The sequence below is a fragment of the Typopeltis vanoorti genome, chromosome 14 (genome assembly GCF_054136105.1).
Source record: "Typopeltis vanoorti isolate ZY-2024b chromosome 14, IOZ_Tvanoo_1.0, whole genome shotgun sequence".
NCBI classification, from domain to species: domain Eukaryota; kingdom Metazoa; phylum Arthropoda; class Arachnida; order Uropygi; family Thelyphonidae; genus Typopeltis; species Typopeltis vanoorti.
In genome coordinates, this window is record NC_143562.1 from 87813030 (window position 1) to 87836227 (window position 23198).

Here is a 23198-nt window from a genome sequence, read left to right on the forward strand (position 1 = left end):
TGAATAACTCCTTGCAACCCAGTGACAATATTATCAACATAAAGATTAAAATGCAAAGGTTCGAGTACTGTCCCTGTGGAACTCCACTTGATGCCTTCCTTTTCCTTGACGTTACTCTCCATTACACAATTTTCTGATATCTAAGACAACCAATTTGCAATCCAATTTACTAACCCAACACTTAAAATCATGTGTTGCAACTTAAATATAAACTTATCATGCTGCACCCTATCAAATTTTTTTGAAAATAAAAAAATGGCAGTATATGACTTTCCCTTATTAACCACTCTTGTCACTTCATTATAAAGGGCAAGCAAATTACTGAAACGACAGCACTCTTTAGCAAATCCATGCTGATCTTCACAGTTAATACTCTCATCTGTCCAAATCTGTATATGATCACTCACTAATTTCTCCAAAATCTTAACTAGAGAAAAATTACAAACTGGTCTATAGTTTGATGGCTGCATTCAACCACTACCCTTGTGCAATGGCACTGTCTTACCATCTTTCCACTCACTGGGAATTTTCCCAGTAGCTAGACTTTCATTGAACAGCCAGGCCAATGGAGCTGTCAATTCCTCAGCACATACTCTTAAAACATATAGTGAAATCCCATCCAGTCCTACTGCCTTATTGACTTTGAGTTCTTAGTGTTTGTAACACATTCTCCTCATGCACTTCTAAACTTTCCATGCTTCTCATCATTCCAGGAATATAACCTGCTTTTCCAGGATGAAATTCACTAATAAAGTTTCTAATATTCTATTTTTATCTTTCTTATTATACTAGTTACTTTTCTAATTTGAGTCTCATATTCATCATGCAACTGCTCTCTTGATACTTTTTCATAATCTTGTTTTCACCTGCAGTTCCTATCTGATTTCATTATATACCCACTTTACACCAAATTGTAATTGAAGAATACAATTTGCCATTGCTGTTGATAAATATTTCTTCATTAGCCCTTATGCATTGCTGATATCTCATCCTTGCAATTCTTTCATCCATGGAACTGCCCCTGGCTGATTTATAAGATTATTATAGTCACCTGCCTTATAATTCCATGTAAATTTCTTTTTACTTGATACTTCTGCATGTCTATTCAGCATCCAAGTCAAGACTGCATGGTCAACTTTCACCAATGGGAGGCAAGATTGACATCTCAGATACAATTAGATTTTCCAATGCAAGAACCAAATCCAAAACTACTAATCCTCGTCTTCCCTCTACTACATATTGCCTAAGACATTTGTACCTCAAGAATTCCATTCCCTTACTGCTGTATGCTATTTCCTCTGCCCAATTTATACTGCTTTAGTTAAAATGTTCCATCTTGATCATTTGCTTTGCACTCAATAATGAGATAATGAGATAGAAATAGAATGTGATGAGAGAACTCATCACATTCTATTTCTATTACTGTCAGGACACCATCTTCAAAACCATTCAAAAAGTCTCAATTTCATACTAAATAAAGTTCATGCTAAGGAAGCTAATACATTCTAAGTTAGTCAAACACACTTAGTTAGTCCAAATTATTAATCAAGCTAGATAAGGTAGAAAGCAAACACAATACCACATAAATTTATGATCCCTTTCCACTCATTAATTACATATTATACATTCTGGTGTTACTCAATTAAAGGCTATCTGCAATCTTAATTTCACTTATCAAACTCAGTCATACTCAAATATGAGAATCGCTTCCGAACAATTATTTTGTTCAATGGAAACTAGCTATTCCAAATAAGTAATCTCATTAAAGTTCTCTAATAAATTGTCAACATCTTATAATTACACAATTTTCTTTCTTCTAATACTTCCGAAACACATAATAAAGTTCTCTACGTTACCGAGTCCTTTCTGGAGGTCTAGTCGCTACCACGTGTTGGTTCTGGTTACCTTCCAATTAGGCTGTCTCTGCGCCTGGCATAGTGGCCACATCATCCTCATCGTGTTTCTTCTGCATCTAAGGGAACTTTCTCCGCTTCTTCCAATGGGACATTCAGCGATGGCACGATTCTGCAAAGGCCGATAATTCACGAATGGTTCCGCATGGAATCTCTTAGGCATCTCCAGGAAAAGGTCCACTGTCTGACATCACAGCATCTACGCTCCTCACTCTCACAAACCACCCATCAAAACTCACCAAGCAGGAACCAGGAAAAAGAGAGAAGAGAGCTCAATATGGCATGCATCACCTTATATTCTCCTCTCATGCGCCCCCTTTTTTGCTGGGTCTTTTCCACATGACTCTTTTCGTTTATGCCCTTAAGTTGCTCCCTTACTCTCCCTTTGCTCTTAGGTTGCTGTTTTCATGGAAAACGTGCTACCGTTACCTTCCGCATAAGCCATTGCTTCCGGTGCTACGCTCAACTGGTACAGTTCACATGCGACTTATTACCTGTCTGGTGATTTACAGTATACTAGATAGCTTAATGAGACCAATAATAAGCCAACATTTCTCTTATATAAATTCTCTATTTTTACATAAATTCTCTAATTTGATTTTCCGTTAGATAGCAATAAATTTCTATACATCACATATAAGGAATACATATTCTCACATATATTAAACAAGTTTTCTTTATTTTCTGCTGGTGTGCAGGTATTTCCTTAAGTAGTTAGATTTTGCATGTTAAATCCTTAATGAACAATTTCCTTGCAAAATTTCTCCATTCAGGCTCTAACAGGAGGAACCACCCTGCTGAATTGTTCAGTATGTCTCAATCTCAAAGTTACCAATCAATCATCTTCATTCATTAACAGCATCTGATCATAATCACTCTTTCTTCTACTTGTTGCATATCAGAAAAACTCTCTAGGATTTTTTTTGGCCTGATTGCTAATTTCTGCCAATACTGTAGTTTTATTGTCCTTACCAAATGTGTAAGATCCTGGCCTGCTCTTTACTCCTCGTGTAACTAATTATCACCATTATTCATCTTATGCTGCCTCCACAGTACCTTCTTTCAGATTTCGTGCTTAATCCCTTATTCATCCATTTGTCCATGTACCTTACTCAGCCTTTTGACTTTCTGAACAGGTATTTAATAACATTCACACATTGATGTTATTAAATACATCTTGGTCATTTCTCAAGCAGTATATAATCCCCCCCTCCCTTAACTCCTCATTCCATGCTATAGCTCCAAGCAATCTAAGCTTCTCATAATCACTAGCCTTGTACTTCCACACATATCTGGCCTGGTTGGCTGAGTGGTTAGCGTATCCGCTCTCCAACCAAAAGGCTGCGGGTTTGAATCCTGCCGTGGGCATGGATGTTTGTGATTGTCTGTGAAAATACTAGTGATGGTGGTCGGCAGTAGATGGAGTTGATGTAGATGATGAAGATAGTTGTGGTTGATGAAATGAGTGGTGGAGACAGAGAGTTGTAGAGTAGGTGACCTCCCTCGATGAGCCTTTGGACTCCCTGGAGGTGTTACGTAATAATAATAATATCTTTTCCTCACAAGTCTTCATATGGATGGCCATTGCCCAGGTGATCACCTCATGGTCAGTCTCACCAGCTGGGGTGGGGAAACATGCAATTCCCCATTCCCAGTGAAATGATTAGATCTAAGACTCAATTCTTGCATGCTTTCCCTTACATACTGCCTAAGATGGTTGTCTTTCAAGAATGGAAATTCATTTTCCTCATATCCAAAAGATATCTCTTCATTCCAATGTATATTACCATAATTAAAATCCCCTATAATGACCATTCTGCTCTTGTTCACTAACCCAAGTTGCTTATACATTTCTTTATCCCTTCACATTCCCTGATCTATAGCAGAACCCAACTAAATGTGTCTTCCTGTCAGTTTCCACTACCTACCACACTGCCTCAAAACTATTATCACTGTTTCTGTTTTGTATCTCTACTTTGTGCAGATATAATTCCCCTGCCTCATCAGCAGTGCTTCCTTTTCCTTCTTGTCCTTTCTGTCTTCACAAAAAACATTGTACCTTCCTTTTTCTGTTCTCATCAGGATATCATCCTTATATAACTCTTTTTTCAAAAACTTTAGGCAAATAAATTCAATCAGCAGAACTATTTTATCTTCCTTATTTTCGTTGCTCCTGGCATTTGTAAATAAACATAGCAATTCAGTTTTAGGTCTACAAACAGTCTTACCCATGCTGCCTGTTATTGTGATTTCCCCACACCTGCCCATGCCCTACCTTTATCACCACTTAACCTATATATCTCCTCAGACTCAACTACCCCCACACACACACATCCTAAGCCATTCCCATACACACATTCACTACTGCTTCCAATATCCACTCCTCTTATATTGTGTTCCCTTGTTCGCTCTGGCTCCAACCTATTTTCCTGTCAATTTGCATTCTTGCTCTCTCTCACATTACTACTACTAACTTTATTCTCACAAGTTCCTCTTACCTGATCTTTCACTACATCTCTTACTTCCTTTGATCTCTTGTGTTTGCAAACATAACCCAGTTATTTTTAACCGAATTTTGCAAAATGTAGACACCTATTCTATTGGATATTGACAAGATTACATGTCAATCATATCAGCCATCTCTACTAAAACCTATGGGAGGTAGAGAAGAGGAAAAAGGAAAATATACATATGGAAAAGAGGCTAAAAGTAAATTTCACATTGAATCTTGAAATGTGAATACCTTACTTCAAATCGGAAGATTGGAGATGTTAAGAATTGAAAATGGATGTTCTGGGAATGGCTGAGTTGAGATGGAAAAGAAAAGGAGATTTTAGAACAGAGGATGGAATGAGAGTAATTTACTCAGGAGGAGAGGAGAAACATCAAGCAGGTGTAGGTATAATACTGAATAAACAAGTGGCAGGATGTGTGGAAGGCTAATGGCAAATCTCAGACAGAGTTTTGGTGGTAAAGATGAAAGCAAAACCAAGAAATATTTTACTTATTCAGATATATTTACCTACTTCTGATTATGAGGATGAGGAGGTAGAGAGTTTATGGTGATATAGAAAAGGATTTAAAATGTAAAGACTCAAAGGATATAATTATAATACAGGGCGATATGAATGCAAAAATCAGAAGAGAAAGGGAGGAAGATATTATTGGGTTGATATTCTTGATTTGATATTCTTTCTGTATAGCTAATCTTTTCCATCCTTCTATAACACCACATTTCCAATGCATTAATTCTTTCCATATCTCTCTTTCTGAGTGTCCATGACTCACTTCCATAACTTGGATTGGGAGTGAGAAATGAAGGAGGAGAGAGATATGTTGTGATTTCTGTAAAAAACATCAGAAGATTGTATACGTGGAAAGCCCCAGGGGAGGATATAAATAATATCCTACAGGAAATCAGATAGATTGTTTTGATAAACAAAATATATAAAAATAATATAAATGATATGACAACATATCCAGGAGCAGACTGTAATACAGATCATATATTGTTATCAACTAAGATGAAAATTAAGTTAAAAAAAGTAATTACAAAGAAACAAAATAAATCATGAAATATAGAGCAGCTGAAAATACCAAATATGGCTAGTAAATTCACAAAGAAAGTAGAGGAAGAAATGAAGGAGGGAGATATACAAGTAAGTGATGTAAAATGGAAGATTCTGTAGGAAAGCATAATTACTGCTACAGAATTACATTTAGCTAAAAAAGAGGAGGAAAGAGAGAAAAGAAAAAACCATGGATAACGGAAAGTATTTTGAGAAAAATAACAAATAGAAGAAAGTTAGTTAATAGTAAAACAGAGGAGGAAAAAAAGCAGTATGAAGACTTGAATAGGGAGTTACAAAGAGAGAGAGATAAGAAGAAAAAAAGGAAGAATGGTTACATGAAATGAGTCAAGACACAACAGCAAAGGCAGAAAGAAATGACATAAAAGATGTTTATAAAAACATTAATATGACAGGAATGAGAAAGATACAAAAGTTTGGAGCAGTCAAGAATGAAAGAGGTGAAACTTTGATAGAAAAAGAGAAGATATTGTTGCAGAGATGGGAGGAATATGTAGGTAAACTGCATGAAGACAGAGAAAGAGAAGAAAATCGAATGAAAGAGTATAGTGGGCAGAGGTTATACATCATGAGGGAAGAATTGAATCTAGCAATTCAAAAGATGAAAGAAGGAAAATACCATGGAATAGATAGTATACAGATAGAACTTATAAGAAATATAGGTGAAAAAGGTATGGAAGAGTTATGGCAAATTATTAACGGAATTTACAAGGGACAAGAATTACTAGAGGAGTTTAGAAGATCAATTTTTATCCCCATTCCAAAACAGGTGGGAGTTTTAGACTAATAATTTTAGAATGATAAATCTTATAACTCACACAGCAAAAATTCTGGCACAAATAATTTTGGAGAGAATTATGAGTAAAATAGAAAAAGAAATGAATGAAGAGCAGTTTGGTTTCCAAACTAACAGAGGAACTAGAGAGGCTATAATTTGTTTATAGAATTATTGGGGAGAAAACACTAATCCATGGTGGAAAGGTGTTTTTGGGATTTCTAGATTTTGAAAAGGCATTTGATACACGGAAACATAAAAGGCTTTTTTTGATATTCTAGAAAATATTGATATTGACTTGTATGATTTGGAAATCTTAAAGAGAATATATTGGACACAAACAGTGTCGGTATATGTAAATGGAGAGGAAACAGAATTCCTGGTGGAGAGAGGAGTTAGACAAAGATGTAAGTTATCACGATTATTATTTAACCTTTATAGTGAATGCTTAGAGAAGCACTTGAGGATGTAGGAGGAATAAAAATAAACGGAAGAATCATCAATAACTTAAGGTATGCAGATAATGTAGTGGTGATGGCAGAAAGCGAAAATGGATTACAACAAATTGTTCAAAGAATTGAAAACTCCTGTGAAGAGTACGGACTAAGGATTAACACAAAGAAGACTAAGATAATGATAATGGGCAGAAAAATAAGAGATAATGCAAAGATAAGATGTGGAGGAAAGATTTCAATATTTAGGTAGTTGGATCTCAGAGAAAGGAACTTCAGAGTTGGACATTAGAAATAGAATAGGTAAAGCTAAATTGGCATTTATGAAAATGAAGAGAATTTTAATAAATAAGAATATTAAAATAAGTGTGAGGAGTAGTTAAAGAAACAGTCTGGAGTATTGCAAGTTATGGAAGTGAGTCATGGACACTCAGAAAGAGAGATATGGAAAGAATTAATGCATTGGAAATGTGGTGTTATAGAAGGATGGAAAAGATTAGCTATACAGAAAGAATAGCAAATCAAGAAGTTTTAAGAAGAGTTGGGATGGAAAGAACACTGCTTAAAAACATTATGAAAAGAAAGAGCAGATTTGCAGGACATCTGACAAGAACTATATTACAAGAGAAAGCTGAAGGGAAGAGAAGACGTGGAAGGCCAACCAAAGAGTGGTTTAATGACATTGTGGAATGGACTGGTTTAAGAATGACGGAGGCAACAGACCAAGAGAAATGGAGAAGAACTGCAACCCTCTTTTTAGAGGATGCTACCAGACGACGACAAGATACCTATTGAATTCATTTTGTTTATTTTAAGACCACAAATTGTTATGGAATTTTGGCTGAATTATTGTATTGCTATGTGGTATTTGGTATTCCCACAAACATTTGTTGAGTCATTCAGTTTTTGTTTCAGTTGCATTATTTGCATTGCACATAGAAGTGAAATGTATCAAAATGATATATTGTAATAACACTGACTGGATGAAATTTAATACAATATTCATGAATATGTAAATATTGTATCAAAATGTGATTCAATTTTGGTTTCATTTGGATCATTTTCATTGGCAAAATTTTACAGAATGATTCAAACTGATGATGATTCTGAATTGGTTTGATGGTATTTAATAAAATTGAGTAATCTAGGATCTGTTATCAATTTGTGAAGGCATTTTAGTTTTACTTTGACAATTTGAAATGGCAAAATAAAACTATGTCTAAGACATAAACCAAAAGTCAATAACTTTTGGCAGGGCAGTGTGTGTGTGTATGTATGTATGTACACACACCACACATACACACATTATTTCTATGTAATATTCTAAAGATTACAAGATGTCAGACAGAAAACATCACCCCCCCCCCCCCGTAAAGTTCAAACTTTTCATATCATATGATTACCTTACCTTTATAATATTACAGAACAACCTTTTTTTTTTTGAAATATCAGACTCTGAAAATTGGACTCTTTTCCATGCCAATAGTCTCCTAGTTTAATAGCAGTCTGAGGGAGCAATAAAACAGGGTTGTTCAGAACAGTGATTTGGGTGTTAGTGTAGAAAACATGGAAAGAGTCCAGTTTTCAAAGTCTGATATTTCAAAACTACTGAAAAGTTTTAGGTGCACCAGCATCACATCATGGTGGTGTGCGTGTGTGTGTGTGTGTGTGTGTGTGTGTTGTTGGTGCGTGCATGTCTGTATTGGTTTTTTGGCATTGTTGGCTGTTTTTATTTCAGTAGGAATGGTCATATGTTGATTATACTGAGTTTAAAAGGTCAGGTTACCCTTTGATGGCTGCAAGTCAGAGGCGTTTGGTTCCTTGTATCCACATTTCTAACACTGCCGTGGGTGTGTGAAGAGATAATATGTTGGTTTCATTAACTTCACAAGGTCAGATTAGATTTTATTGGATGAAGGCCAGAGATGTTTGTCTTGTGTCATTTTTCTTCTTCTTATGTTAATGTTTATGTTGAGATTCCTACATAATGTTTATGTCGAGACACTTGATGTCAGTGGTATTGCTGATATTTCAGTTAGATGTTTTCCTTTTTTTTGGAGTGTTTCTGCTGTGTTTTCACTTTGGATTCTCTGACATTTTACCTGTTTTAGCAAAAAACAAGTATCTTAATGAGATGAGATGGGATCAAAATACTAAAACATGAGCTCTCCTTAACAAACCCATGCTGACCCTCACAGATAGCATTACCCTCATCTGCCCAATGCTGTATATGATCTCTCACTAATTTCTCCAAAATCTTAACTGATTGAAGTACAAACCGGTCTCTAGTTTGACGCTTCCATTCTACTACCACCATTAAGCATGTAGTCTGCATCTCTTTATCCTATCGTGTGTGTGTGTCCCTTCATCCCATCATATAGCACGTTTTCACTGGTGCTATATCCATAAAAATTGGACAAGACACCAACAGGCTAATGTACTCTTTACAAGTGAGAGTAATTTTAGTGTTTCTTATGTTAATGTTTATGTTGAGATTCCTACATAATGTTTATTATAGACAATACTTGATCTGGTGTGAAAGTGGTACTACTTACCATCATGAGAATGTTCTTGGAAGGGATAGATATGAAGGTGCTGGGGTCATGGTGTGGTTAGGCATTATGTTTAATTAACACACCAAGCTAAAAGTGCTGGAAAAAGGGACTATAAGTGGTGAACAATATTGCAATGAAGTTCTTCCATGTCATGTTCGATTGCTCCGTGTGTATGTGAAGAATTCATTTTTATGGATGACAATGCCACACCACATTGTACATGAGCAGTGGAGATTCTTCTGGAGACCAAGGATATTAATCAAATCGAGTGGCCAGCAGGCTCCTCAGATCTCAACCCTATAGAACACATTTGAGACACAATACAGAGAGGCATTGCTGTTTGAAATTCCCCTCTACAAAACAAAGCTTTATGCTTGCTTTGGAGGAGGAGGAGCGGGCTAATTTGTCTCAAATATTCAGGTGCAAGAACTCCTGAATAATTTGATGTCGTACCATGCTAAGCATGATATGAAACTGTGAGTGCTGCATTGCAGTGGGGTGGACATATTCCATACTGAAATGTCTCTCCACATAGTTTTCTGTCAGCACTGTAAATTAATTCCTTAACTATGTCCTTAGGAAATTTGTAACTTTTGACAAAAATGTATTGCAAATTAATTTGTGTGAAATTTATAACACATTTTTTGTGTAATATAATTTATTAGTATGCCTACAATAAATTTATATCCACATTTGGATGTAGGCATGAAAATTTTTTCATATGGAGATAAAAATGTAGTTCATCCTTAGCTTTTGGATACTAGTCTGTATATGCACAAAGACAATAGATAGAATTCTATATGTTGTCATTCACTTTCTTTCACAGTCACGAAGAACTTCATAGGACTTTGACAAACTTTTCTGATGTGCCTTGGACAGAGGGAATAGAATTAGTGTTTTGTTCTTGTGTGCTTCATGAGGGGAAAGTCAGAAGACCATGTAGTATTTTGTCTACAATAGTGGGAACTCATTGCAGTACCATTAGTCTGTTTATAGATTTTTCCTTGCAATTTAAAGTGCATGGAAAAAAGAAATTCAAGGACAAATGTACAAAATTCATAAAATGGTACTCTTACTTCTCCCTCATCAAGTACACAAAAATGAAACACCACTATTCCTATTCTCTATTTCTCAGGTATCATAGAAGATAAAGTACTAAAAAATATGACCTTTGCACTAAATGTTAAATAGCAACTCTGATCTGCTTTCCTAAGGATAAACTCCATTCCCTAGCACAGGGTTTCTCAAACTGTGTTCCACGGAACACTAGTGTTCCGTAGAAGGTGAATAGGTGTTCAGCAAGAAGTTCTGGAATTTGTCATTTTAGTTTTCTAAGCATTTTTCCTGAATAAATATTTTATAGTGGAAATATTCTGAGGAGAATAATATTCGTGAATATGTCGAAAACCTCAGACCCAGAACGTCTAATAACATCTGTGTATCGTTAATTTTCACACATAGAAACCTTTCAACATTTGGGAAAGGGAATACCACTGTTTATGACCGGTCATAAAAATTGCTTGCAAGTGAATTATAACAATGGTGGCATGTCCTCTGTTCTCAAAACTGAAAGAAATGACTTCGGTGTAGCAAATGTCAGTAACCAAGCGCCATATTTTTAAACATGGAAATATTCACGAATTATTGTTAATTATCACACATCGAAATGTTTCAACAATCGGGAAAGAGAATACCGCCGTTTATGACCGATCATAAAAATTGCCTGCAAGCCTATTACAACAATGGGCAGCGTGTTCTCAAAACCGAACGAAATAACATCTGTGTTGCAAATGTTAGTGACCAATCAGCAAGGAAGTATAAAGTAAATTTTTCCACTGAAATTGAAGATCAAGGTAGTAGTCTGTATCCGGTTCTCAAATCTAGTAATACTGAATACTTTCTTCGCAAGTTCGTATTGAAGTGTGCAAGTGCTTGTTCTGAAACCAGAGTGCCGTAATTTTTTTAAAAGTAATAGGAATACAGATTTAAAATCTAATATGAATAAGAGACAAGGGACTTTGTTTAATTTTGGTATTAAGAAATCTCTTATTGGAGATGTTTGTGACGGAACAGATAGTGAGTCATCCACCTCAAGCCTACAAAACGATCTCCAGGATATACAAAAGGTGGGGAAAACTACCAGCACACAGGAGAAAAAGTCTGTATTCACTTGTAAGTACTTATAATGATATTATAAATATATTTGGTGATCAGAATAGGATATGTCAATGAAAATCAGCACAAATTAATTTAATGATGGTTTATTGAAGCTTTAATCAAATCAATCAAATTAAACTATAATTAATGTTTAATTAATTATTAATTTATAATTAATTGCCAATTATTAATTAATAATAAAAACCAGCTAAATTACCAATTAATTATTAATTAATAGAATACAAAATAACCAAGGTGTTCCGTGAAAATTTCAGGATTTGTGAAGTGTTCCGGCATAGAAAAAGTTTAAGAAACCCTGTCCTAGCATATCATGGAGTGTATGAGGTTCCCTGTGACTTAGCCTACTATGGACAGACAGGAAGATCTGTTAACATCCACCTTGGAGAACATAAAAAATACATTTGCTACCATTATTATGTCAAGTCTGGACTAGCAGACCATGCTTTGGACACTCCATCACACAGGATTAAATGGAAGAAACCATTGTGCTACAAAGAAGTCATTACAAGTCTGAAAGATTATTTTTAGTCATCCATGGTTACATTAATTTGGGAACCTTATCTTATACATAGCTGTAATACTTCTTTTTTACAACATTAGAGGATGCTAAATTAGGACTTTAGATCTTTTGTCCATTACAATTTGAATCGTTTCACTTAGTCATTATCACATGTAAACTATAACATGTTGTTTTGTGCTCTGAAGATGCTGGTTCCTGGATGCTACCAGTGTCAAGTGCTTTCCTAATATCCTTGTTTTGCTGTCTCAAAAGACAGTAAAAATTATTAAAAAAAAAAAAAATAAACAAATACCAACATTCATTTCTTAAAACAAATATATATATATGTGTGTGTGTATATTAACTCCTCCACTCACAGTGGGGGAGGGAGAATATTCCAGAGAAGAGAGCTGGATAAAATGAAAGAAGTGAATGAGAATTTGGTGCATTGAGTTTGGATATAGATATTGACCAGCATCTCTAATTAGAACATGGCTGTGCTAATCTTATACAATTAGAGAAAAGGGATGATGGTAGCTAGTTCAGTGAAGTAGCATTCATGAAAATACTTGCGGTTGACTCCTTGCGCTCTCATCTCAGCATGATATCACTGATTATTGACATGGGATAGCCCAATTTGTCAAACAGATGGGCCTGCATCATCCTATCACACCTCCTCTTTCAAATTTTGTCAGTTCCCTTCTTGCAGCCATTTCACCCAGACACAGTTGCACTGACTTGGGACATATCAAATTCCTTCAATTTATACTGGCTACAAACATGACTTGTTACATGGTACGATGCACCTTACCCATGGGGGGGTGCCCTTTGATTTTTTCCAAAGCAGTGTACACATTCATTTCTCTCCCAACCTGTTTATATTTCAAACTTTAGGGACACATTCCAATTAGCAATGTATTTTTTTAAACACTTCCCACGCAGTACTGATATTTTTCCTGTTTAGCAACCAGTACTGTGGGATTGAAGTCAGTATTCTCCTCAGTTTTTCATAATTTCCAGCTTTCAAGTTCAGTATGTAACTTTTTTATAAATAGTATATCCATATATACTTGGTTACTTTCTAGGTCAGTACAACATAATCACTGTTACTAACTGTAGGCACAACATTCGTATCTTTTACTGAGATCCTACCCCCCCCCCCCCCCCCCCCCGATGCTATAGTTGAATCTAATACTCCTTTATCATGAACTCCTTCTGTAACTTGCTGTTTAAGGAAATTGTCACACAACAGTTAAAAAATTAAGCTTTGTTGTTTTCATGACATTTCACTGGTACCAGATCAATGTTCAGATAATTAAAGTCACCTGTGATGATTATTCATTTAGTACCGATTAGATTTATTTGCTGATGCACTTCATAGTCACTAGCAGCTGATCTGTTAAGTCTGTAGCAACACAACACCATGTATTTGATCTTGATAGATACCATCTCACGCCAAATAGCTTCAGACTGATATTTCAATAATTGGACTGAAATCATCCCATAGCATTAACATCAACACCTCCTCCTCTCTTGTCTGTCTCTCCTAAAAATTCTAACTTTTACAGTCAATACCAGTTAGTATATCTGCTTCTGAGAGCCAGGTCTCACTAATGCCAGTATGAGGCTACAACATATTCACTAAGGCAACAAAATTAACATCATTGTTCCTTATATTCCTAGCATTTGTGTACAGATATAAGTTATCCCCCTATGCTTTTCTGTATAGGGGGATAACTTATATGACTCAGACACAATTGTCTGAGTCATGCAGACTACAGAGGAGAGTATACATGACTCAGACAATTGTGTTATGTCCCTTTCTATCTTACAATTTTGTTTGTCCTACAAACTGCCTTCGTTTATATTCTTCTAACTTCTACTTTCAAGACATCACCAAAATTTCTACTAATATCTGAGTTATTGTTCCCCGTAGTATCCCTAGTATTTGTATTTTAACTGCGCCCTTTGGGATATTTAGTTTTAAGATATTTTATACATAAACAGAGAAAAGGAACTCAAATATCTGAAAGTGTAACTATTGCAGTCGTGACACTATTTCTTGCTATTCAACATTAATTCCTTAACTTCCCGTTTCTTAACATTAATTCCCCGCGTGATTAGGCTCGAATGTTTCTAAGCGGTGCATTGGATTAGCAATATCAGACAACCTTTTTTTTTTTTTTAAACAAAAGGTTTATTATTTCTCTAAACATGGTACATATCAAAATACTCAACTAAATTACTTATACACTAAAATTAGCTTAATACAAGTAGTTGGGCTATGATTTGACAAAAGTTACTACGATCATGCCGCCACAAAATTTCATACAAAACATGAATTTACTTAACATGGACAAATTAGATTACCACACACTATTAGATTATTCAACTTCAAGTACACTAACAAAATCATTAACTACTCTAGCACATATTTATGACAATTCCGATTCTCTACACATCACACTAGGCATTCAAATTCCTCAGGCTACTTGATTACTCAATCCACACTAATCTAACTCAATATTAACAAAACCATTTACTTCATTAACACACAACTATGTCATTAACTTTCCTTTTACAATATAGTATGCACTCAAGATTCTTAGGACAATTAATTATTCACAAATTATCAACACTAGCTAGCTTACTTTTAACACTCTCTATCAAATTCTAAAGTCCTATTATACTTTCTCCCTAAACACTTTAACAGTTCCGTATTATGACAATGGTACCTATCACAAACAACTTCTAGTTAACATAAGACAAAATTCACAATACCTTTCTTTAGCTTCACTTACGGGCCTTTACCTTCTACTGAACGAACTTGCTTGCATAACTTCTTGCAATTCAGGGCTATATAAACATCTGTGCCGACGGCTGTACTATCCGAAATGAGGACATCGATATTGTCACAGCTTCCTATGACTCTATTTTGCTTTCTACATAGGAATACGGGAATAGCTTTCCCGCTCACCTTCGATTCCTTGTTGTGGCATGAGGATATAAGCCATATCTCTCCACTCAGAAAAACCAAACTAAAACCACCGCGACTATCCAAACGTTTCTTCTCCTCTGGCAAAAGGCAAAAAGGCCTAAAGCCTCCTTGACTATCTAAACATCTTCTCCCAAACACCCAAAAGAGCCTACTCTTCTCAAAAAGCCTCGAGGGGGGGGTTACCAACCCTTTTATAGCTGCTCCCCTAGCGGCGGCCTTTCTTACTTCTTTCTCCCGCCTCCTACTTGTTTTTCGTCTGTCTACCAATTGGGTAGCATTTTGCCGCCATACGTCATTTTGATCGGCAACTCATAACGAAGTTTCTATCCGGGTATAGGCCCTAAGCGATATTCCGTTATTTCTCTTGTTAGCCTCTATCTTAACCCCCTTTCAAACCTTTTCTCAGAATTCTACTTAATGCTTAATCTGTAGCCTCTTACATAGCGTATTTCATGACTCATTCTTTTATACTTATGCACTTAACTCTTTCATTCTTAATCGCATTACTATATTAATTCTTAGTTAGCTACTTATTTAATACAAATTCCTTGCTTAGTCATAATACATCTTAATACATTCTTTTCTTTTGTTATCTTAACTAAACAATAGACCTTTACATTTTACTCAATTTATACTGGATGCAAGAATATTTTATTAATTAAATTATCCTTTTTATGCAGGGGTTTTTATTTATGTTATTTATTTTTCATGTTACACCATGATGACTGAGGATATTATATTCTCAAGATATCAGGTGTAACAATTGTTCAGATGTAATGCTTTACTTATACAAACATCCTTACACAAACTTAGCAAGTCCAAACAGGATGAGCACACAGTCATCTTTTCATCTTCATCATTAATATAGTTGTATAATCTTATAATTGGTAACATTGAATTGATATTCATTATCATTTGGCCATATTCATGATAGAGAATTCCTGCCGGGTTAACCGGCAGGAATTCTGTATCAGCAGTATTCCTCTCTTAAAATATCTGCTAAATTGTTTTTCGCTTTATTTTTCATACCATAAGCTAACAAGGGTTAGCTTATAGATATTTTCTTCACTAATCTTAGGAAAGCAGGCACTTTCCTCAAAAATCCAGTGATGACATAACTTGTATCAAGTTGCACCCATTACCATCCACTATAGGAACATTCCACAGTAAAAAGAATAAAACTTTCAACACATATGGTCTTCCTCATCCTAGTCAGTTACGAAAAAAGAAGACTAAGCATAAAATAAATATATTTCAAAATATAGGCAGTGAGGTTGGATCTCATATTCAACAGTTACATCGCAAAAAAGAGGAATATGGAAGCTGGCAAACAGAAGAAAGGTATGATTTAAACATAGAAATTATACTAAAACTTTTTTTTTTTTATATATATATATAAGTGTTTTATTAAATACTAAAAAATGACAAAATAAGCTTGATATTGCTGACATGAATAATGACATGCTTAATTGAAACTTAATATATATACTTGTATTTTATGCTTATCACTACTAGATAAGCTGTGTCTAAAGTTGCAAAAAATAAATATACTACATGAAACTTAACAATCCATGCAGTATCATAGATTACTTAGTTAACTTCATTATTTTTGAAGTAGTCCTATTTGTTTACATGACCTGAAGATTTTATTTCTTAGAAACATAGATAACTTGGATGCTTGTTGCTAGATGAAATACATAAAAATCATATCTATCAAAGTGACCTAAGCAACTAAGAATAGATTTGGTCACTTTATTATCTTGCTAAGATTATACAGTTGACTCTCAGTATAGCAAGCTTATAGGGACCACTAGTTTACTGTAGTAAACTTCCTTTAGCATAGCTTCTGCCATTGAAGCTTAGGTTGGGATTTTTCCTTAGTTATAACAGTGAATTTAATATGTCTTTCATAGTAAGAATCAACTGCACCAAATTTTGTGGGCAAATTTGTGATGCAGCTTTCAGAAATTATGAAGTGCAAATCGAAATGTTAGGGGAATGACTTCTAGAGGACTCTGCTTATACCCTATTAATGGAAGTAACAGTTCTGATATGGATTCATTCATTTCACATCATTAAGAAAATACCTAAAAGTTCTTCATTTTTAAGTGTGAATGCTTGTGGTGCCTCCACTTTCAAGACCATCCCATCATCTTTTCATTGGTCTTCCTCTGTTTCTCTTTCCCTATGGTATCCAGTTCTTTACTTTGCTTATCTGTTATCTTGCATTCTTTCCATATGATTTTTCTCTTCTATTTTTGGAACTAATCATTCAATGGCTGTATTTTACAATTTTCTCTGATTTGTGAGCTCCAGATTTTGCTTAATAATATTGTTATACCTTCAATTTTTCTCAATGGTTTCATTGAGTTATCTGATTTTTATAGTTGCTGCACATGTTAGTACTGTCTGATTACTTGTCAATTCTTATTTTTGTTTCTTTGCTTATGTTATTCTTTCAGATGAGACTGTTCGACAACACCAGATATTCTACTAGCTTTTATTGCTTGTTCTTGTGTATGTTGTGTGAGCCATAATTGTTTATTTCTATTACTAAATATATATTATTTTCCATTTGATTTCAAATTTGCATCTTATGGGTTCCTTGGCAACTGTCATTTAGTTTTTACTATTGATATCTTCATATTTTTCATTTCTGCTGCACTTTTGAATGTATTTAGTAATCTCTGTGGATCATAATTTTCTGCTGATAAGATTATATCAGCATAACCAATTCTTTTCATTTTTAATTTGTACTCCGCATTTTTCCATTTGTTTACTTCTATTCTTTCATCCATCACTAAATTAAATTAAATAAGATGGGATGTTATGAATCTTACCTGTACCTCATCATGGTGTGGAGGTGAATAGGTGATGCATGTAGGCAAAGCATACCAGAAGTGTATACTTCCAGAAGGCCCACATAGGTATGAAGCTTACATCAGTATACCAGGCTAATACAGGAAGTGTTTTCTGGTTCGGCTAGCAGCTTTCCAGAAAACACTAAACCCAATTATTCAAAGAAGCCAAAGTTTAAAAGACCAGATGACTACCTAAAAGTACTGATATTAATTTGAGTACCAAGAATTAGTAAGAGCTTGTTCTTAAATTACAATGGTATGGAGATTTTTGCTAATTTAAGAGTCCACTTTTCTCTAGTAGAGTGATAACTGCATGATACATACAATAAAAAAAATGCATACACAGTTTTATTAAAAATTGCATTTAATTTTTTTTTAATATAGAGGCTCTTAATAGTACAGTAGTTTTTCATATAGTGCTTTGGTGATACAAAGAAAGATTGCCCCTCTTCATGTGCTTGCACTGTTGTTTTTTGAATCTTTCAAGTATTCATTCTTTCACACTTATGATAGTTTAACTAAACCATAATATTTGTATCTAATTTTTTACCTATATTAACTTTTTACTGAATGTTTTTTTTTTTCATGTCTTCTACCTCAAAAATTTGTCAAAACTTTAACTGGTATTTAAATTCATAGTAATGATTTAGGGGTGTCTGATGGCATTTTTTTTTATTATTAAAGAGGACATCACTTTTTATTTAATGACATTTGAAATTTCATAGTATTCTTTCTTATTCTGTTTCTTTTGTTTATATTTTTCAGGTGTGGTGTTTTTAGGCTATTATTATCTTAATAATAGCCTCAAATGCATATGTAGTTAACATGCTTTCTCTCTTCCTACTCTTCTGCCTTTGTGAAATGTTTGTCATGCTATTGGTAGTATTCGAGTGTAGCAATGTGGCAAATGCAGATAGGATTAACCACCACACTGAAATGTGGTTAATCCTATCTGCATTGTCTGCTGTGTATCTGAACTGTGTGTGTACCCAGAGCCGGCGCTAGGGTCTTTGACGCCCGCATGCAATTTCTATCTAAGCGTCCCTGTAACAACCCGGGAGTGTGTGTGGTTCTTTTACGATAATAAAAATTTAAATTATTTGAAATTTCTTAAATAAATTTTGACAGAACAGCCACACGTTGGTTCGCTAAATGTAACGAACTGGGAGTGTTGACTAGGCAGGACAATCATTAAAAACCCGTATATTCAAAAAATTATCAAAAGTTAAAGCAAATTTTGATAAAGCCACTTCACTTTAATTGTTGAATATAATGATACAGGGATTATAGCCTTCTCACTGACCCGAATCGCTAACAAAATTAAAATTAAAATTTATTTGAACTAAAGTTTAAAAAATTCTTGCATTTTACAAGTTACTAAATTCTTAGTAACTTGTAATAATTTTTATAAGTGGAACTATCTTTTAGGAAATTAAAAGAAACTCAAGATAGATGACAAAATAATAAAAGAATTCAGAAATGATTAGAACATTTAATATAAATATTCAAAAAATAATATCTTTACAGAATAACAGAAAATAAATTAAATTACATAAATATACTTGAAATTTTTTTAATTAAAATTTTTAGGTTTTTGATTTCATATTCACAAAATTAGAAATAATGGTATTAACGTCTAATGCCAAACTAACAAGCCTTTTTTGTGACATACATGTTCTTAAGTAGGTTTTAATCAATTTCAACTTGGAAAAGGAACGTTCACTACTCACTACACTAACAGTTAAGGTTAATAGAATTTAAAGCAATTGAAAAGTTAGGGAAAGATAAATAATTGGGCACAATAAAATTAAGAATATCGAAAGTGCTTTTGAATATTTAAATTATCCATCTGAAAAATATCCCGGAAAGCACATAACTCGTCATATAATTCTATTGCATTTACGTTTTTATTGTCGCAGTCCTTCAAGAGAACCTCTAAATCGTCGCAAATTTTTCGTAAACCTTCGTTATTAATTTGTAGTAATCTATACAAGAAATTGAAATTATCATATCTTTTAGTTGTTCAAAACGTTCTATTAACAAACACATTGCAACGTCTAAAAGTGTATAAAACACATTCACTCTATATTTATCTTCTGGCGATTGTGGCGTTTCGTCATGATGCTCGTAGTCAAATTGTCGTGTCTTCTTTCGTCGTCAAACTTCCGTACAAGTTTTAAATTCTTGTTCTCCGTCCACCTCTTCACTCAGTTCTTTTGCTGTTTTAAGAACTTCTTTAAAATTTGTATCTGATCGATACTCTTGTAAGAATATTTTTAAGTTTTCGATAGATTCTAAAGCAAGTGTAATGTTCATATTTTTGTCTTGAAGCATTTGTAGTCCTTTATTTTAGCACATAATGTTTGTGCTTCATGCTGAGTTTCTTTATTAAAATTTTCAAAAAGTGCATCATAAATTTCTCCTAACTGATATCGTAGAGGGCGGATTGCATTAATTTTACTATCCCATCGCGTTTCTGATGGCTGTTTCAATGTTAATTTTTTTAAACTTTAAAAGGATTGCCCAACGTTTGTAAGAGAATGAAAAGAATTGTATATTTCTTGAATAATTGCAAAGAAACTAATTGCATCTGCATTCACTTTTGCTGCATCGTTAATGATTAAATTTAGAGTATGAGCAGCACATGGCACGTAAAAAGCTAGAGGATTTTTGTTCAAAAGCAAATTTTGGAGCCCATATTTGCCCCATTGTCATACCCTTGACCTCACTTGTCTTCAATGGGAATGTTCCATTTTTCCATTATTGTTGCACATAAACCACGTCCTGTGGAATCTGATATATCTGCAAAACCTAAAAACGTTTTTCCCCGATCTTGACAATTCCATTGTCACAGGAAACAAAGCAAATAATAATGGTCATTTGTACTGTTTTACTTGCATCAGGTGTGCAGTCTAAAATTATGGAATAATATTTAGATTTTCGAATTGATAATAAAATTGTATCCCTGATTGCGTTACTTAAAGTTTCCAATATTTCATTTTGACTGTCTTTACTCAAATAGTGTACTCTATTGTTTCGTTGTAGGCCCTTTCAACATGATTTTCCATAACGGGATCAAACTTCCCAAACAGTTTGACTAATTTTAAAAAATTGTCTTTATTTTTCATATAATTTATCAGATGATCTGCTAAAAGCTAAATTTCGGTTACCAAGAAATTTTATAATTTCAATCAAGCATTCTAAAACACTCGTCCAATGTTTCTTTTCCATTTCATACATGCTTTGAGTCTGGAAATCAATAGTTTTGTTTTTTTAAATTTTTATCACGCTCCTTCCATTTTAAAAAATTTTTCATGTGAATTAAACTAGTCTCATGTCTATGTAAAGTTGTACTTACATTTCTCCAATTGTTATAACCTTGTATAAGACTCAGTGGGTGCGACAAGTTTGCAACAAAAGCAAAAAACAGAATTTAAAGTTTCGGAATAAATGAGCCATGTTCTTCGCATGAGCTCCCGTTTTCCATTTTTCTATTATAATATGTGTCGCCAAATTTACGACCATATGTATCTCTGGGATATATTATATTTTTATTTTGAACAGGCCCCATTTCAATTAAAACCACTCATAATTTTTCATCAATATTTCCCCGTTCACCTGGATCTTCTAAATTCACAGAGACTAACAATGTGTTAGTTTCGTGGTCAACTACAACTAAATCTTGTTGTAGTTGACTAAATCCTAACTATTTTTCACTTAAATCATGTTCAATTATCTTGTTCAATAGTTGCAGTAGTACCTTCATGCAAACTGGATGATGTGCATGGTTCTTCAACTCTCATTTCTGATGTATCGAGTTGGTTACAATCTGCATCAGAATATTTTAATATTTTAACAAATTTATTAAGAGCCCCAGTTTGTTTCTTAATATCTGCTTCTTTCGCAGCGTGACGCTTAAGATTTTGTGCACAGGATAACTTTTTTTTTTTAATTTTTGATTCCATTTCTATTTTATACCCACAAGAAATTATTACACAACATGACACAGACGAAATAATAGTCTGCACTGCACTACTGTCAGTAGCCTACAGAGATGTGTACCATATGACTCATACAAAAGTACAAAACATTTGTTGCTTTGTACTTTCGTACAAAACAACAAATGTTTTGTACGAAAATTTATTTCTGCATATAAAAACTGTTCACTGTTTCACTTTAGATAGACTGCAGTAGACACAACATTCTGCAGGCAAGAATGTTGTGTTTAGCCTGCTCTAGCTGCAAAATTGTAAACAGCCGACTGATCAAAGAGGCAGCTACATTTTTTTTTAAATTTTTATTCAGTGTATACGGCTTCATTTATTTTAATATTGATCATTCTAAGAATTATTTTGTTTTTATGATAAAAATTTTGTTTCTTAAAAATTAACTTATGAACCATTCCCTGGCGCCGGCACCCCCATTGTAGCGACGCCTGCATGCACGCTTCCGCCGGCCCTATGTGTACCATTTGTCTTTGTCAGTACAAAAACACACACATATATATACACAGACACAGACAAACTAAATTACATTTCAAACAGTATGCTGAAGTGACAATGGTTTGAACAACTGTTATTCTACTGGCATGACCTCTAGTGGAAAGAAAACTACATCAAAGCTATATTCTATTTATAACATATCAGATAACAAATTCATATAGTTTTAATGTAGCAAAAGTGATGGCATAATCCATAATTTAACATAAGTGTTGTTATATTAAAGTTAAGATCCTAGATTACTTCCAGTCCTAATTATAATTAATTCTTAGACCAAAAGATTGTGTGTGTAGAATATGCACCATCCATATTCTTGGGATTTTTAGACCATCATTATTGTTAAGAATTTCACATGATTCCTTAAATTTACTCTCATACCATGTTTTGGTGTCATGTAAATGGTGCCTTTCCAGTCAAGTATTTAGGACACATTCAGAAAGGCCAGTTTTACCCTAGTTGTTAAATTTAATGTGCCATTTATGTTCATTTTTTCTGATAAGAATTGCACATTGTTTCACCTATATAGGGCAAATTACAAGGTCAATGAATATGGTGTACTCCAGAGTGGGCCAGCAGAGGAAGTGGATCCTTGGAGATGAGTTGAGCAGGGGGTTTAAAGGTGGCATTAAGGTTGTATTCTGTTTATTTTATCTGATATCCCTTCAACGTACGAACAGCTACAGTTTTATTGTACAGTACTTTAGTTTATTTTTAAATAGAGTCGTGAAGAATTTTGTTGATACATATAAGGGAGGACTGTTCCAAAAGACAGCAGTAGAAGAAAGAAACTATGAAGGAATGTTGAATAGTTGTTTCATGTTTGACAGATTGAGGAGAATGGGAAAATTACATATGCCAATTTTGATCAACAGTGACCA

The 23198-nt window shown here is 34.1% G+C and overlaps 1 protein-coding gene across 2 annotated transcripts in view; it reads left to right on the top strand.

Annotated features, from left to right (window-relative positions):
• The window catches only part of LOC150099734 (uncharacterized), a 97864-nt gene that overhangs the window by 64450 nt on the left and 10216 nt on the right, over positions 1-23198 (top strand). For both annotated transcript variants that reach the window (XM_090404390.1, XM_090404391.1), the window contains exon 5: positions 16039-16301. In XM_090404390.1, the coding sequence (XP_090260516.1) occupies positions 16039-16301 (263 nt within the window). The remainder of the gene's footprint in view (positions 1-16038; positions 16302-23198) is intronic.